General features: G+C 40.0%; 2 protein-coding genes across 2 annotated transcripts in view; one reads left to right on the top strand and one right to left on the bottom strand.

Annotated features, from left to right (window-relative positions):
- Positions 1–43: 43 nt before the first annotated feature.
- On the bottom strand, positions 44–6475 carry LOC146317371 (Krueppel-like factor 16). Its single transcript, XM_084732096.1, has 2 exons — positions 5141–6475; positions 44–2594 (listed from the first exon to the last, which is right to left on the bottom strand). The coding sequence occupies exons 1-2, from the start codon at positions 5646–5648 to the stop codon at positions 2347–2349; spliced, it is 756 nt and encodes a 251-aa protein (XP_084588222.1). The 5' UTR covers positions 5649–6475; the 3' UTR covers positions 44–2346.
- Positions 6476–7499: 1024 nt separating this feature from the next.
- apoltp (apolipoprotein lipid transfer particle homolog) overlaps positions 7500–18530 on the top strand; it is a 47858-nt gene continuing 36827 nt past the window's right edge. Inside the window, exons 1-16 of the mRNA XM_084732153.1 lie at positions 7500–8345; positions 8475–8525; positions 8684–8850; positions 8937–9007; positions 9216–9381; positions 9927–10064; positions 11327–11504; positions 11597–11739; positions 13120–13223; positions 14383–14548; positions 14682–14867; positions 16042–16194; positions 16356–16500; positions 17344–17502; positions 17601–17719; positions 17800–18003. Coding sequence (XP_084588279.1) covers positions 8282–8345; positions 8475–8525; positions 8684–8850; positions 8937–9007; positions 9216–9381; positions 9927–10064; positions 11327–11504; positions 11597–11739; positions 13120–13223; positions 14383–14548; positions 14682–14867; positions 16042–16194; positions 16356–16500; positions 17344–17502; positions 17601–17719; positions 17800–18003 — 2214 coding nt within the window. The 5' untranslated portion in view covers positions 7500–8281. The remainder of the gene's footprint in view (positions 8346–8474; positions 8526–8683; positions 8851–8936; positions 9008–9215; positions 9382–9926; positions 10065–11326; positions 11505–11596; positions 11740–13119; positions 13224–14382; positions 14549–14681; positions 14868–16041; positions 16195–16355; positions 16501–17343; positions 17503–17600; positions 17720–17799; positions 18004–18530) is intronic.

The following is an 18530-nucleotide window of genomic DNA, read 5'->3' as shown; positions in this document are numbered from 1 at the left end:
AACGGCTGCTGCATCCCATTTACAAGAGTCAGTCCCCTGGTACTGTGCATGCTGGCTGGTTTAATAACACACCTACACAGAGCAGAGATTTATTAACTGCACCTGAGCTTTTGCTGCTTTGACAAGTCAAAATGTCCTCAATAAAAGTCTACTGGTGTTAGCTTTCCTGAATGGGAGCAGAATATGGACCTGAAATACGTAGATGTTGCATTGGCTGATTTTTAGTGAGTCATGTTACACTCAAGGGCTTATGATATACATGGTGTTTGTTTTCTAACTTACTCCAAGTAGATCATGAACCCTTTAATATAAAAAAGAGTAACTGAAATCCAATGCCACACCTACGTATAAGTCTATGGTGCAGTCTGACCCCATTCAGGGATTTATTTTAATATTTTTATACCAATTTTAATTCCCATATAAATAGTTTTTCCTCCAAAAGCTACATGTGTGACTGCTTTTTTCTGCTGCTGAAACTCAAACCGTGTAAAGAAATACCTGGCACACCTGATCCTGAAATGCGTTCTGCCATCTGGCTCCACACCCCTGAGGAGTGCGGCGAACGCTTTTACCTTGAAGGCAGCAGCCTGAAAATCAAGCTCAACTCAAGTCATCTTTTTGATACCATCTCATACACACATTTTCCCAGTTCTGTTGCTAACAAAAAAATGTAAATAAAAACACAAACACACCGACACTCACAGGCAATGCCATCCTATCAAGCGTATACGGTCACCCCTAATATAAGGACTACAATTCATCACATGTATTAATCTTGCTGCTAGTAGCATTACCAGTTTTCTACATTAAAAGCTTGAAGCTTATATACATTTGCATCAGTATTAGACATAATACTACTTTGTATTATGTGTGAACATTTCATGGATGATAGCTGATCTAGACTTCAGGATGGCATGCAAACAGCTCTTCTACAGTGAAGTTTGATCCATTTTCTGCCAAAATCAATATTTGATCTATAATTAAATTGGATATACAAGAAAAATTTTAACAAATCGCCTCAATGATGGTTACTAAAGCAATAAGAATTAAGGAATGTGTCACCACTAAAACTTTTATATGGAATCAGCAAAGCTAAAAGAAAAAAAAAAGCTAAACGACTTCTAGTCACTGCCTCGCTAGCTAACATCACAACATTGTGCTACTCATGGTAAAAGAAATGGTACTGAAGAGCACAACAACAACCTACAAATTAACCACAAGAGAACAGAGGAGGTTTTGGCTGATGATGACTGTGCAGATTTTTACAGAAAAATGTGAAAAAATCCCTGCAATTTGTGGAAGTGTTTCAGTTTGAGGTTATTTTTTTAGGGTTGGGTTGATTTTATCGATTCCAATCTGCTTAATGATTCCCATTCTGATCGAATCCTGAGTGAGAAGAGAAAACAAAGTTATGATGAAAGAAAAAAACACACACATTTTTTCCTAAACATTAGGCTGCCAGAAACAGGAATGAATGACGACTTGTTGTCATTTGTTTTTGGTTAAAAAGAAAGACAAATATACATATTCTCTATTGTGCAATGTGAAAGTTGAATGGTTTTACATTAGTTTTTATTTTTTGAGGCATCGAAGCCTAATATTGTTGTATTAGGCAATGTTTGCATTCAACAATTTGCATTCAATTATGGCATAATTGATTTTACAGAATATTTGCATCAATGTGATGAAGTACCTTGATTTGTCCTGTATTTAATTCAGTGGATTAACCAAAAACAGACATTCTCATCTGGCTGTTTGATCTATAAAAAGGTTTCACCATTAAAGTCATTTAAAGGACTTCAAAAATGGTGAATTCTTAGACCGTTCTGTAGTAAATGTCATATTAGACGGACTTATTTTGCTTGCATATGTTTATTTTCATGCAGTGCTTACATTTCACTGCATTGTTACTGTCTTTAGCGAAGCGTAGCCACAATGTTGAAAGCTAGCTCCAGCCCGCCATATTGTAAACATTATACTCGTGCTTTGATACACGTGTAAGCGGCGATAGAAATGGAGTGTGGTAGGTCCAAACTTTGCTTTCAGGAAACGATAAGTGGAATCGAAAAGCGTATTTCTTAACGAATCCCCAGTTCTTATAGATTTGGAACATTTCTCTATACCCAACCCTAGTTATGTTGAGTAGGTGGATAGTGGTCACATGACTGAGGCTACTTCCCCCTCACATCCAGCTGTGTGTGCATGTGGGCTTGTGTACGTGTGTTATGTGCACGTTTTTGAGGACAACACAGCAATGCTAAATCCTAATCAGTGGATCTGATGGTTGCTGGTTAACTTGAAATCATCGTGACCCTTCTGCGCTCCATCCACGAAACCCGAACCATCCTAGTGGTGCATGGCCGGGCTGGAGGAAGAGGAGGATGTGCCCTTGTTGCGTCCCAACATGGAAGGCTGGAAGTCAGGATGACGGCGGGCGTGCTTGATCAGGTGGTCGCTGCGCATGAAGCGCTTATCGCACAGCGGGCACAGGAAGCGTTTCTCCCCAGTGTGGGTGCGGGTGTGGCGGGCGAGCTCGTCAGAGCGGGCAAACTTCTTCTCACAGTCGGGCCAGGTGCACGGGAAGGGCCTCTCTCCTGCAGCACGGAGGGAGAAAGGAGGGAACTTTTAGTACTTAAACATCATCTGTCTAATTTAAAATCACAGTTTACGCTACAAACATGCATCAGATTCAGAGTGCAAATATTAGTCTTTGTCCAATGTTCAAATGACCAGCCACTCCATGGATAATAATATTTTACCTTTTTGTGCCCTGACTGCATTGTTTTGATGACTAAAATAGTTTTAACACTTGGGAGAAGACAGAAAGATTTCTCTTGACAGCAACTGACAATCATTTTCATCATTGATTAATCTGATAATCAGTCTCTCGAGTAATGGGTTAGTTGTTTTGGCTTGTAAAATGTCAGAAAACCGTGAAAAAAGTTGATCACCATTTTATCAAATGTCTTGTTTTGTCCACAACGAAAAGATATTCAGTCTATTGTTACAGTGGAGTAACAACAGAGAAAATCTGAAATCAGATAATTTGAAGACTTTTATTTTTCTGGAAAAAAAAAAATACTCAAAATGATTAAACAATTAATAGTTGGCAATTAATTTAATAGTTGACAGTTTATCAATTAATCGACTAACTGGTGCAACTTTAGATTTCTCCCTTCACACAGTGCCTTATCATTTATTCTTATTCTCTACAACTATTATAAGAAACCAATATTGCACCAATGCAGTACATCGGTTAAAATAGCAGCCACTATATATAATTATCGTTATTATTGTTTCATCTGCAGATCTTTTAGAGTAATCATATGGCCTTTAAAATGCCAGAGGAGAATGAAAAATGTGCGTTGCAATTTCCTAACAGTACAAATTCAAAAAAATTAATTTATCACACAAAACACAGAAAAGCCGCAAATCATGACAATAAAGAATCTAAAAAAGTGACACAAGTTCATTATAGAGCTGCAACAATTAATCAATTAGTTGTCAACTACTAAGTTTATAGCCAAGTATTTTAATAATTGATTATTTGTTTGGAGTCATTTAAGAAAAAAAAAAAATCAAAATCAAAATCATCTGATTTCAGCTTCTGTAATGTGTATATTTTCTGGTTTCTTTACCAGCTGTGACAGCAAAATTAATACCTTTGAGATGTGGACCAAACAAGATATTTGAGAATGTCACTTTTGGCTCTGGAAAACAGTGATCAACATTTTTCACTAATCAATTAATCAAAAGAATTATTGACAGATTATTCAATAATGAAAGTAATTGTAAGGTTCTGTCCTAGTTGACTATCAAAATAGTGGCTGATTGCAGAACAAAGCACTTCTTAATTAATATCATTGTCTCGGGGATTGTGGGAGCATTTTATGGTCTATCTGTTGTGGTCTTATATGTTCCTCTCTGCTTTCAAAGCTCGGCTTTGTTCATTTACAATTCATCATTGGGAAAACATGTTAATAAATTGGTTTTAGTGACACAAATCTACTGTCTGCATCACTTTTAAAAAAATGGTTTAGACAAAAACTACTCATCTCTATGGTTAAATACGCAACAAAATATATCTAGGATTTAGATTCTCCAGATTAGTCTTCCTAAGCTACTACTAGCCTTAATCTCTGCCATGCAACATGAGTAAAACCAGGATAAGCGAGCAGGATGCTCGGTGCCATTTTCAAGATCACAAAGCCAGGCCACGTTGTTGTTGCTGCACTACTCTCTGTGGGCGTTCCCACCACAGTTTCTTTGAGCCGTTTCCTGCCCTTAATCCGTGTGCGCCTGCTCAGTGACCCTGAATGCACCAATTCCCCCTCATTTCGCGAAAAATCTCATGCACATTTTGACTTAGTATAAGAGCTCGACTATCATTATGACAGGTGGGTGTATTTAGAGGACTACAACTAACGTTTTACACTCTGGCGAAACGCGTTTGTGGGGAGAGGTTATAAAGTAGAGGCGTAACAAAAGTGATTTCCTCAGCAAACAGATAAAGTAATGCAAATGTGTAGATTATCAAACATATGGGCGGCGCATCCATTATCGGACGCGCCTCCTCCCTCAGCTCCTCAAACGGTTTATCAATAATTTAACACATTGCTGCAGAGTTAAGTCGATTTCAGCTCGTCAGCAGACCCCAGAAAGAGGAGGTGATGTTTCCCACAGAGGAAAAAAACACTTAACAGAGCCAAAACGTGAAGCACTTGCTGCTGCTGCTGCCATCAACAGGACCGACTGTGAACTCTCTGCCCTCGACGTTAAGGTTTCGTCTTACGTTCATTTCATATGCAAATCCAGGCGGGAGGAAGACCTTCGTCACCGGTTTTAATGTCCAGCCCAGTTCTTTTGTTAGTTTACTTCTTTGTCAGAGACTCTGAAGGGGAGTTTTACTGGCTTTGTTTGGCCACGTTATTGTACCAAGTCAGGATGTAAATGGGGGGAAAAACACAAAAACACCGTGCTACTACTAGCTAATCCCACAAAGTACATATCTAGCTGCGTGATATCACGGTAATAACAGCATGTCACCGACTGATCACAAGTTATTCAGGGGTTAGCTGTAGTTATGTATGTGCACACCATGTGAGCTGCTCATATAACCACACTGTTGTTGTCTCCGTACCTGTGTGTGTCCGGATGTGTGCCTTCAGGTGGGACGATTTCCCGTAAACTCTGTCGCATCCGTCAAAAGTGCACTGATGTCGCTTCACCGGGGAACGCGGGGCCCCCACGCCTCCTCCTCCTCCCCCCCTCAACTGCTGCTGCTGCTGTCCGGGGACCGGGGTAGCGGAGGGGGTCATGGTAGGGGTGGTCGGGTCGGACAACGTGGTGTAGCCGCTCTCCCCACCGCACGAGGAGTTGCTGCTCTCGGAGTAGGCCGACATGGGGCGGAACTTACCGTGCAGGTCGGTGAGGATGCCTGCCACCGCCATCATGTTCGCCCCCTCCAGCCTCAGCGTCTCCCGCACTTCCCTGTCCTCGCTTGACCCATCGGGCTCCCCGGGGAGCAGGCCCTCCGTGGCCGGCTGGCTGGCGGGGGCGACCGGGGTGGGTCTGTGTAGGACCGGACCGCTGGATATCGATACCAGACACTCGGCAGCGAAGTAATCAGACGAAGCAGTCAGCGACATCGTTGTCTGCCTTGTTTTGTCGGCTTTAGGGGAAAAAATAACGAAAAAAATCCGCCAGGAGGGGCTAACGGTAGACTGATCCCGACCTCGTTTTCATCAAACTCGACGAACCAACCGTTTCCAGCAGAGCCCTGTTACCGCCATACAGTGTCCCAATACTTAAAAAATATCTCAGTAAATCAAAGAAAAGGCACAATTGAGAATAATAATGTGCTAAAACCGTGCCAATGCCTCCGGGCCAACATGCGTGCCTCTCACCGTCTGACGGTTCATTGTGTCTGAGCCTCGGAGAAGCCGGTCAAACCTACGCCCCCTGGTCCGGACTAAAGAGGCGTTCACTGCCTGTCGGTTGAAAACTGGTAGGAGGCGTTTCTGAGTGCAGATTTCAGTAACTAACCACACTACTTTCATTTTATCGTCATAATTACTCCAAAATCGACTTGAAAAGTGATACATTTAACTCAGTATCATATACCAAATCGTAATATCAAGCACAAACAGACAGTATATCATTAATCACGTTCGTCAGGTTTATTTTACATATTAGCTATAAATACGAAGTATAATTGTTGTATATTACAGCAAACTAAAACATATATTGTCGTCATTATCGAAACAAACTACACTACTGCCACTAATGCATGAGCTGAATGTAGGGGTGAAAGTGGGTTAACGGTATTTTTCAGAAGCTCTTAAATACTATTTTTTATGTGTCGTTGAACGCAGCGTAAACCAACAGCAACGCAGTGACTGACGTCGCAGCACGGGCGTGGACCGCGGCGGCGGGTGCATCGTGGAAAGTGGGTGGCAGGCAGGCAGACAGGCAGCTTGGGTAATGATGGGGGAAGGAGATGGGGACGGATGGAGGGTGTGTTGGGTAAATTAGTTTGAGTCGACGAACGTGGCTGAGTGGGAGAGGCCTTTTTATTTCTCATTTCTGGAACCACCAGTGCCTCATAAATGTCTTCTTTCCAACTGTTTTTATCCATAAGACTCATAAGACGCTAGATGTCTCTCTTCTTCTTCTTCTGTCATGCGTATCTCTCTCAACTGTAGTTTGTCTCCTGAGTGGTTTATGAACCAGCTTTTAATAGATTAGAGTCCACACTGGTTGTGTGGCTTATTGATTTATGGTCATATTGACGGTGTGTGCAGGCTGTGTGCATATCTTCAATTAATCTCCAAACAAATCCAGATTATTGTGGAAGAATTGGTATCATAGCCTTCCATAAACGCTTATAACTAATATAATTAGAACCAGACAGATATATTGGTCCGCTGATATTATTGGCCTGATATTGTCTTATCACAGGTATATCCGTTTCAGTTTATATGTTGTGTAATATGAGCTGATATGAAACCTTTTGTTTACTTTGCACAGTGCAGATTTTTTAAGAATTTTTTAAAAAGCATTATTTTATGTATTTTTCCACTTTCGCAAAGCAAATACAGTGAGTTTTTATCAGTTATAAAACAGTCTGTTTATTACTATATGACCTACATAAGTTAACAGGACCATCAGTGAGACGATTGGCTGTTTAGTTACTGTTAATGTCTGTCACCGGGCAGGATTCTCCCTCAAATCAGGTAAAACCAGCCTTTGTTTACATTTTCACCAGCAGAGTTACAATGAGTAGTTTGTTAGCCAGTTAAAAAAAAAAACAGGAAGAGATTGTTATTTAGATAATCTTATTTTTGAGGTTATGTTTTGTGTTTATTACAGTAGAAACACTACCTCTTTTGTCCAAAGGGGACCTCCGAAAACAACAAAATAAGTGTATGTATGTTTGTATAAAGAATTCCAGCTGATATATTGATATTAGAATTGTTTTACTCCCCAGGATCAATATCAGTATTGGCTGATACTAAAATCCAGAATCCTAATCATCACATATCTTCACAGTCTAATCTTAAACATTTTTAGGACAAACAATGACTTTCTTGAGATGTAAAATTATATTTTAAACTGACAAACATCACATGTGTAATTTGTGGTACAGTTCAAACCAGATTAAAAAATAATTTGTCTCTCACCCTAGACTGCCGTTCACATTTTTACTGATGTTAGGTTTCCTAGTGGTTTTTACTGGAAAAGAGGAAGGTATCTAGCTTGTTCAACTGTTATTTGGGCACAGAGAAAAAAGGGGCGGGGCTTAGGACTCTGGCTTTGTTTTGTTCTGCTATATTATTGTATACTCCCTGTGTTCTTGTTATTTTGTCCACCCCTTCATGTAGCATCCATGCTGTCCCTGCAGAGAAGCTGTCAGATGTCTCTGGTTGGATATTATTCTACCAGACTGCCAGCTTTCACACTGTTTAACTTTCCTGCAATAAACTGTATTTTCTCTCCATATGTGGCTCACGTTTAATGTCTGTCCAAGTTAATGGGAGTATAAGAAGGAAACCTCTTTTTTTGTGTGTGGGGCCTGGAGCTGTCAAATGATTGGCTCAGTGAATGTTTGTAGCTCCAGCGTGGAAGGTATTTCCTGATTGGTTGCTGTGAGCACTATGGGTCACTGTGGAAGCCCACGTACAAGCGTGGTCATTCAGTGGCTGTGAACACTGCTCGGTTTTCATCTCGCTTACATGTGGAGGCTCGGAGGCAGAAGGACCTGCAGTGACTTGGGGTTGCTATGGCTGTGTGCTTGTTACTGCTCAATTATCTGCATGTTACACTCATTTTTCTCCTGATACATGGTGAGTTTTATGGCTTTTATTGTCAGGTATATTCATTATTAATGTGTCATTTCATTTAACATTTTGTGAAGGTTTGGCTTTTGTTTTTTGTCATTATGTCTGACATTTCTGACTTGATTTTTCATGCAGTGGGTGATTGCTCTCAGACGGAAACAAACCTCTGTGATTCAAGTTGTGCTGGTGAGAATCCAGTTAGTTGCTTAGATTAAATATGATGATAAAAACCTAAATAATGAGAATTTTATTCATGCAAGACATTCAATTATTTGTGCAAAAGATTTACCTGAGTGATACTCCTCTTTTCTTTGGATCTTACGATTATTATTCATGTTACGTAGGGTTTTCCACCCCTGACTTGTCCTATCAGAGAGGGGTGAGGTACACTTACAGGTATAGCACCACAATTACAACAACCCTTCATGGCTCCAGTGCCGGCAGGAATGGACTGGCTTTGGACTGTGTGGTTGATATCGACGTGGTTTCCAAGTGTCACCTAGTGATGCAGGTCTGCTTTAAAAAAATTATATAAAATAAAAAGTGTTTAAAGTATTGCAAAAAGTCTATTATTTAATGTACATGCTTGTCCAACAGATTAGGAATCCACAGATAAAGCGGCTGTCCCCTCAGAAGGAGCACTCTGTGCAGCGTTTAAAGAGCTTGAGGTAATATAAAGTGGATTTTTAAAGGATTGTGCATGATTTACCCATCATCTGTATTTATTCTTTGTCTACAGCACTGAAAGTGTAAGTCCAGGTCATTTAGGAATGCTACAAATGTTTTTCCTATGTGAATGTGATACTCTGTTCGGATGCCCCACTTGTTCTGTGTTCCCGGGTCTCGGGGGGCTCATCTGGTGTTTTTGTTTCCCAGGGACTCACTGGAGAGAACGCGCCTCAAGTTCTCCCTCCGGGGGGGAAAGGTCACGGCCCTCTGTCTCCAGGAGGGGGAGCAGGTGTGGGCCCTCAACATTAAAAGGGCTCTACTGAGCATGCTCCAGACCTCCCGCACGGCCTCCAAACAGGAATTAGAAAAGGAGGTGAGGGTTGATGAGGGATGTGTTCTGTGTGATACACAGTGGTGGAAAGAGTACTAGAAGTACTGCTGCATTAGTGAAATATTACTCACTTACAAGTAAAAGTACTGGTGTTAGATATATACTTAAGTAAAAGCACAAAGTATTTATTGCAAAAACTACTCACTTTTAACCGATGATGTCACCGTCACCTCTCCAGACTAGGGTTGTAAATTTTGTGCGTTTTCCTTCACACTAACAATAAGATACTAAACACATTTTTTTGGTCAGTTTTCTCATTTTAAGCCTAAATTTAATTTTCCTCATTCAGCAAATGGTTCCACCAGACAAAACAATGTAAAGTGAGGTGCAGTTACTCCCATGACTATTGATTAAATATCCATGAATACATTTTTAAGTGGTTAATTTCTTAACAGCAGTTAATTGATTAATGACTTTTTATCTGGTAGATTACACTTTGTAGTCCATATTTAGTCATTAACATCATCATGTCATAATATCGTGCATTCACAGGATTATCTGACTTTTCTTTAATGCGTCCTTCTCAGACAGATGTGTACGGGACGTGCACCAGCAGGTATGAGAGGCGAGGACCTGTTCTGTTGAAGAGCAGAGATCTAAATCAGTGTCAACAGTCCAGGCTGGAAAACTTCTGGCCCCATTCAGTATCTTTATCTGAAGATACAGTGAGTCCACCTCTTCTTCTTTATTAGAAATGTGTGGAAACAGGGCCACCACTGAGACCACCACTGCATTTTTTCTGGGGATTTTGTGTGTTTTTTTCTGGGGATTTTGGGGGTTTAGAAACTTGAGGGGACTTTACATTGTGCACTTGAAAATATACACATGGTGGTTATGTTAATGGAAAATACAGACACTGTTAGATCAATATGACTATCTTTAGGTCTAATAATGATCAATATTTCTCCATTTCAATTTTATAACCATGCAGGGCTCTGACACAGTATTCAGACCCAACAAAATTTAACTTAATCTAAGATTATTTTTAATCAGAGTTTAGCAAAACTAGGTTTAAAATGAGCAAAACCTGATTCAAACAGAACTTTGTTGTGCAGTTATAACCTAGTTTCAGTTTAGGAAAAGTTAAGTGATTTAAAGCAAAATTTAATAGAGTTTATGGTGAAGTTTGCTTACTCAAATTAAAATAAATAAAATAATACATTTCATTGCTGTTGGGACCTAATAATGTTTCGCTGCTCTGTATTCCTTAGTTGAAAAAATTAGCAAAACTTTTGGTGGATAAGCTTTAATTTCTTATTTTAAAGAAACTTATTGGCTGACAAAGAAAGAAAAGGTTTTTCATAAAACTGAATTGGGTTCTGTCCCTTAACTTTCTTTGATGATCTTTATCATTTTTCAGTCCGTCTCAAAAAGACAGCTATTTTAAAATTTAAATCTCCCCAAGTGTTAAAGTTAATTAAGGATAATTTTAAATGGGACTTTTTGTTGCAGCAGAATTCAGTCTAATCTAGTTTTAAAGTAAGAACTAAGCTTTCTTTCTTATAGTTTAAAAGTTTGATGCAACATAATTAAAAGGTAAACCATGATTTAATCTGGGTTTAAAATCATTCTTGGTGGTGCAACTCAGCCTGAGACTGTCATTTTACTAAATAAACATGAAATAAGCATGTTGGGTTGCACTGTGACTTTGACACATGACCTCAGTACTTTTAAATCCTCCTCGTGGCCCCGGTGGTACGTTAGGCTTGTAAATTCACTTTCTCTTCTCTCTGGTATCTGGGATCAAGAAAAGTGGAAGTTGAAAACGGATGATGTGGCTGGTTGTCACGTGACATTTCCGCACCACTGAAAAAGAGGATGTCACTTGTAGCCCACTGTGATCAAGACCACGTCAGTATTTGGTTCCTCAGTTACAGTTTGATTCATGATTTTATGACAGGAGGTTTGTTTCTTGTCTCTTTGCTAGTCGGTGCAGTCAGAGCTGCACTGTGTTCAGAGGCATGGAGCTGCAGTTATGGAAGAGGTCAACTGCACTGAAGCGGTTTCCATGGCAACATGGTCCAGGACCACAGGGCTGGTGAAGACCCAAACAGTGTCCACCCTGCTCCTGCTCAGAGCCCAGCCGGGGACTCCTTCAGGAGCAGGTCAGGAGCAGTGTCAACACTTTTGCAGTTACTCTAATCAACTGTGTTGCGTTCATGGATCCTGATGCATGTTCTCCTCAATGCTCCTGCAGATTCCTTAGGTGTCGGTGTGCTGACTGACCTGCAGTTTGAGGACGAGGGGGCTGCCAGACCAGGAAAAGCCAGGGCGTCAACACCTCAGCAAGCCAGTCAGACTGTCAGGATGTTATGTAGCCTCACGGCAGAGCCACAGCTGGTAGGTCTCAACAGGTTCATCAAGGGGTAAACTATGCTATGTATTCCTTTGCCAACTTCTGAACTGTTTGCTAGCTAGCTAAGAACTTGTTAAATTATTTGCTAGTGGGCTAAAAACAAATGTTTAAAGTTACATCGTTACTAGCTAGCTGAAAACTTTTTTGGCTATATTGTTGGCTAGCTAGCTAAAGTTAACAAATCGTATATTGTTTGCCAGCTAACTAAAAAAAAAAATTAAAGTTACATTGTTGCTAGTTAGCTAAAAAAAATGTTTTTCAAAGCTTGGCTACATTGTTGCTAGCTAGGTATAAAGTTAACAAAATATTAAATTATTTGCTAGTTAGCTTTAAAAAATGAACAAATCTTTATACTGTTGCTAGCTAGCTAAAAACTTAACAAAACGTTCAGCTGTGTTGTTGACTCACTAGCAAAATTAACAAATTAACAAAATGCTAAATTATTTGCTAGCTAGCTAAAATGTTAACAAAGCATTATATTGTTTACTAGCTAGCTAAAAAAAATTAAATTACATACTAGCTAAAAAACAAACAAACAAACAAAAAAACAACATTATACTGCTTGTTAGCTAACACACAAAAATCACATTGTTGCTAGCTAGCTAAAAAGTTAGTTTGCCTACTCATCATGGCTTGTCAGAGAAACTATAGTTTTTCCCCCTCTGAGAAGAACCTGCTGGAGCAATATGACCAAATAATAGAAGAATTAAAACCAAACTTGCAGCATAGTTTAAATTGGAGTTTAAAGTTTTGGTGCAACAGAATGAAATTCAATCTAAGTTTAAAGTACACAATAAACTGAGGTTTAAGGAGATGTTTAAATCTTATCTTTTGTGTAACATAATGAAGTTAAAATATGATTGAAGTGGATTTAAAATGTATCCTTGTTTCTTGTTAATTAGTTATATGTTATTGTTAATTTATTATATGTTTCAGTTTACCAGCCTTACACTTGAGGTGCGTACTGCAGGACGTTTCAGCGACAGATATGAATCACTTTTAAGTAGCCTGTACCCTGCCAGACCGCTGCTGGCTCATTTGTGTTTGCAAGTTGTGGCCTGACGTCCCCTGAGACCTTGCTGTGCATGAGCCAGTCATTTTAATGTCTCCCACACACAGGAGGTCAGTCAAACCTAATCTGGCAGCCTTCTTCACAGACTGTTTATATGGGAAGTGTTTAAAAGAGGCCGTCAGACCCAGAGCCTGACACACTCTGTGATAATAATTACTGCGAGGGGATCAGGTGATTGATGCAATGAAAAAGTGTGTTCACAGTTCTGCAGGAGGTAATTTGTCCTGGTTGTGCAGAAATAGTTTTGAAAAATAAAAAAAACCCAGTGTGTTTGGATTTTATTTTCTCCCAGGTGTCACAAGAGTTCCTTCAACTGACTTTCCAGCTGAGAGATTTGTCTCTCTCCCAACTCAGGACACTTTGGCAAGAAGCGTCTTTCAAGTGCCGCAATGACTGGTGAGTAAGTCAGTTCAGTCTCTTATGTATGTATATACAGTATAATGGAGTGTCTTTTGGCTCGTCCCACACGTCTTCATCAGTGTCTCCACATGACTGTTTAAGTTTCACATTTCCACACCCCTGCATTAAAGCTAATAAAATATCTTGTGCTTAGCTACCAGTAAATTGGATTAAAGCTGAAAGGACTCTTGTTTATGGCTTATAATGAGAAAAATACACACAGCCGCTGGCCAAGTCAACAAGTGAACAAAGGACAGTCTGTGTGGGACAGTGGCCAACTAAATCAGACACTACTCTAAGACACAGATGACCTAACATGCCAGAGCAGGACGGGGTTCCCTCCTTTGTGTTCAGTATCCACTAACACAAAATACAGCAAATACACCTTTATCACAGAGGACATTTTGACATTTCATTCATCCACCACAGCCTACTTACTTACTTCCTGAAGCCTTTCTAACAGAAAGATTTCTGGCAGAAAGTCCTGAGGCCTAACCTCCATGTGCACAACGGACTGAGATGGAGGAAACATTAAAGAAAGTTGAGTTAAACATTTTGAGAAAATTAATAACCACTCTCATGTATGTATGCTAAATATGCAGCTACAGCTAGCAGGTCATTAGGGTAGCATAAATGCTAACCTGGTGCTGTCCAGGGGTAACAAAATCTGCTGAACAGCACCTCTAAAGCTCATGAATATACCTATTTTTGTTTGTTTTGTGTATTTTTAAGTTACTGCTATCAGCCTGTGCAAAGAGCTGCATAACTCCTCCGCTATAAAACCACAACGTCTTGATTTTAAACCTTGATTACTGTGTAGATCAAACATGTGAACTAACATGCTAATTAGTGAGCTTTAGCTTTAGCTACTGGTAGTCAGACTTTTACACCTTTGGACAGATCCAAGCTAGCTGTTTCTCCCTGTTTCCAGTCATTATGCTAAGCTAAACTAAATGGCTTTAGCTTCATATTTACCCTACAACATGAGAGTGGTATCGATCTTCTCATCAAAAGACTCTCAGCAAAAAAACAAATAAATGTCTCTCCCAAAATATCAAACTGCTACTAATTTTTATAACACGATATTAAATTGTATGACGCAGGTCACATCCTCACAGCAGAGGTTGATACAGATGTGGATTAACTGTTTGAACAGGCAGCCGTTGTTGGATGCTTTACCAGCCTGCGGATCTGAAAACTGTATCGTACTACTGACCGACCTAATGAAGAACAAAGAGCTGGAGGAGGAGCAGGCTCACGCTTTTCTCACCACCATAGCCCTCATCCCTCATCCATCGCCACAAATCATCGGCTCCATCAATGTAGGAACCTCTGGGTGACGTTAACGATGACCTAAATCTCTCATCAAAGCTCTGTATTCACTCCTGAGATAGTCAGATTGATGTCAGAACAGATGTGGTTCAGGACACCCTGTATCTCTGCTGTCTGTGTCAGGCCTTGCTGGAGGTCCCAGAGGTGCGGTCCAAGGCGCTGTTAGCCGGATCATCTTTAGTCTACCAGTTGTGCCAGAGGTCTCAAACCTCCTGCAGTGAACTTCCTCAGATACAGACCTTCATAAAAATGCTTGAGGAAACCCTGAAGGAGGGCTGCGAGGAAAAACAACCCACTCAGAGACGTACAGTAGGTGCACCTCACATCATGATCCTGGTGATCTGACGTCTAAAGCATGGATGTTTTAAAACAATTTTACTAACCCCAATTCCAAAAAAGTTGGCACACTGTGTAAAAATTAAAACTGAATGTAATGTTCTGGAAATCCTTTTCGACTTATATTCAATTGAGTACAGAACACGGACAAGATATTTAATGTTCAGACTGATAAACTTTATTGTTTTGTGTAAATATACACTCATTCTGGATTTGATGCCTGCAACATGTTCAAAAAAAGTTTGGACAGGAGCAGATTTACCACTGTGATTCATCAGCTTTTCTTTTAACAACACTCAGTATTTGAGAATCAAGGACACTAACTGAGGAAGTTTTGAAAGTGAAATTCTTTTCTATTCTTGTTCAGCGGTCTGGGTTGTCCATTGTCCTATTTTTTACTTCACTATGCACCATATATTGTCAGTGGGAGACAGGCTTGGACTGCAGGCAGGTCAGTCTTGTACCTGAATTCTTTTAGTATGCAGAATGTGTCTCGGCATTGTCTTGCGGAAATAAGCAGGGACATCTCTGAAAAAGAAGTTGTCTGGATGGCTCCAAAATCTGTACGTGCCTTTCAGCATTCATCAAGTCTTCACAGATGATACCATGGGCACTAACGCACCACTATACCATCACAGATGATGGCGTTTGAACTATGAACAAGCTGGGAGCTCCTTCTTGTCTTTAGCCCGGAGGTCACAAATGAAATGTGGACTTGTCAGACCGCAACACACTTTTCCACTTTCCATCAGTCCATCTCAGACAAGCTCGAGCCCAGAGACGTCTGCAAAATTTCTGGACGTTATTGATGTATTGCTTTTGCTTTGCATGGTTGGTGTTTCGAGGATGTATCTTTAATGCCCAAACATAACCCTAACCCTAATCAACCTGTTTACCTGTAAAATGTTCCAAACAGATGTTTTTGTTGCCCTCATCCCAACTTCTTTGGAGCGTGCTGCAGGCATCAATTCAGAATGAGTCGGTTGGAATATTAAATATCTTGTCATTTGTGCTGTTTTCAACTAAACAGAGGTCAAAAAGGATTTGCAAATCATTCCGTTTCATTTTTATTTGTGTCCAAACTTTTTCTGAATCAGGGTTTGTATATGAACATTGCCTAATATGCATATGTGTTTTAATCTGACAGATTTTTTATGCACTGAAATCAGTGGGAAACATTGGTCAGTCTGCTCCAGCCTTCATTCCTCTGCTAAACTGCTTCATGCTCGGTCACTCAACTGCGCTGGAGCTGAGGCTGGCTGCCGTCCAGGCCTTCAGACGCTTTCCCTGCTCAGCTGACGTGAGTTCACTCCTAAACTAAAACTTAACTCGACAGTCTTCATATCACAGAAGCTAACTTTGAGTATGACATGCTAATTGATTCATGATGAGTCGAGGTGGAGGTGAAGGGGTGAGCGGCAGTCGTAACATTGGTGACTGACAGCAGTTTCCTTCCCTCAGAGGTCTGTGCTGTTGCAGCTGTACCGCTCCTCCCAGGAGGATCCCGAGGTCAGAATCGCCGCATACCAGCAGCTCCTGCGCTGCCACGATCGGGACGTGTTTGAAGTGGTGAAGACGACGCTGAAGAACGAGACCTCCAGCCAAGGTCTGATTGAAACCGCTGTGGTTTGTAGAGAGGATGCCAGTAACAGCTTCTCCCAGTAAGAATGTGTAGCAGTTGACATTATTAATGAACTAAGTTAGTCCTTTGCTGGCCATGATAATATTTCTGAAATTTATTATTCTAAATATATATATTATTATAATATATGTATAAGTGGTGGAAGACATAAAACTAACAACAGTTGTTTGTTTCTAAAAAGTAATGACCATGTTGTTACCTAATTATTGGCCGATTTCAACTATGCTATGTTTCCCTAAAGTACTTCAAAATTGTAGATAAAAAGATTCTCATTTATTTAAACTCCAGTTCTATTCTTTATCAGTCCCTCCAGGATTTCGCAGGCCATTTTTGTGATTGTTGTGGCCTGAAATGCCTGATGTTGTGGGAGCTTCTTTAAAACAATTGCGTTGCGTCTTGCAAAGTTTTTAGGTGGTTGTGGCAACAAGTGAAAATTGCAAAAGAAAGTTGCTTTTTCCTAGTATAATTCATTAAAATCACAGACTTGTTCCAGGATTACAAAAAACAGCAATATGTGCTTTATTTGTAGATAAAGACGTGCACTCCTTTGACGTAGGGCGTCATGCAATACTCCTGGGTATATTCTTTTTTGAGTGTATGGAACTGAGGGTGATATTGTTCATGTCGCCTCTGTTCTCTCGAATGTCCAAGACAACTTTCTCCTGAGGGAGATAATAAAGGTTTATCTTATCTAATTTTAAGGGGAAAAAAAGCTGAAGACAGATGATTCCTTCCAGAGCTCTCCTGCCTCGTTCCTCTTCTCGTTCTGATTGACAGTACAAACCTTTCGCTCTGCTGTTTCTCCAGTGGGCTCATACGTGTGGAGTCACCTGACTAATGTCCTGAGGAGCGAGGACCCCATGAAGCAGCCCCTAATCGAATCACTGCCTGACGATATTATCAGCAGAGACTTTGAAGCTGAGTTTTTGAAATACTCCTCCTATTCAGACTACACTGTTTCATCAGGTAATGATGACTTTGCTTCAGTTTAAAATTAAATAAAATAGCAAAAAGAAGTAATGACAGAATTTTGTTTATTTTTCTGATTTTTTGTTTTGTTTCAGGCATGGGAGTTACAAACGTGGAAACATCTTTGGTTTTTTCTCCTAAATCTTTTCTACCGAGATCTGCCTCTGCTAATCTGACAGTTTATTTTCATGGCAGAGCCCACAACCTTCTGGAAGTAAGTTTGTTATCCATTTGTTTTTTTAATTCCTAAAAGCACAGTCTTACAAAATGCATGCTTTGTGTTTCCCGACAAAGGTGGACCTTCACGTTGAAGATGCTGAACCGGTTTTAAAGAACTTTTTCGGTCACTCTGATGGAGAGTCTGTGGCTCAAAGTCAAAAACACATGCGGTCCAAAGAGGCGAGCAGGACGAGGAGAAAATCAGATGACGGGAACAAAGGAGAAAAAGAAACATGTTTATCCAGAACCAACGGTTACCTGGACCAGGCCAGGGCCATGGTGAGGTCACTGTGATTGTTGTGAGACAGTCGTCCCTCCTGAGCTGCTGTCTGTTAGTGCAGCAGGTTTATCATGTCAGCTTGGTCATGTGGGATAAGACCAGACAAAGACCGACACTGTTGTACAGCAGGATGACTAGTCGCCATTTACACTGTCATTTAGGTCTTAGACTTTTGGTCAGTGCTGTTGTATTAATTTACTGTCACTATATTTGTAAAATACTGATATAGTTAAAAGAAGTAGCCAGATAATTATTGATTATTTTCTGAATTAAATGATAATTGATCTATAAAAGATCAGAATATAGCCCCTAGAAAATCACACATGACAATTTCCTACAGTTTCTCCAAACTAAACTTCAAATTTATTTATTTATTTATCTGTCTGACCAAAAGAAAAGCAAATTCTCATATTTAAGAAGCTGGAATCAACAAATGTTTGATATTTTATTTTGAAAAATCACTTATTCACACTTAATCAATTTAAGATTTTTTTTTGCTGATCAGCTGATTGATTAACTGACTAAT

This window comes from Lutjanus erythropterus, chromosome 12, assembly GCF_056507025.1.
Source record: "Lutjanus erythropterus isolate fLutEry1 chromosome 12, fLutEry1.hap2, whole genome shotgun sequence".
Lineage (NCBI taxonomy): Eukaryota > Metazoa > Chordata > Actinopteri > Lutjaniformes > Lutjanidae > Lutjanus > Lutjanus erythropterus.
The sequence above is the reverse complement of the archived record's forward strand: the minus strand, read 5'-3'. Positions and strand labels throughout refer to the sequence as shown.

Coding starts and splice junctions, on each gene's coding strand:
- LOC146317371 (XM_084732096.1), bottom strand. CDS start 5,648: ATGTCGCTGACTGCTTCGTCTGATTACTTCGCTGCCGAGTGTCTGGTA. Junction 2,595..5,140: donor ACACATCCGGACACACACAG/GTACGGAGACAA, acceptor TCCGTGCTGCAG/GAGAGAGGCCCTTCCCGTGC.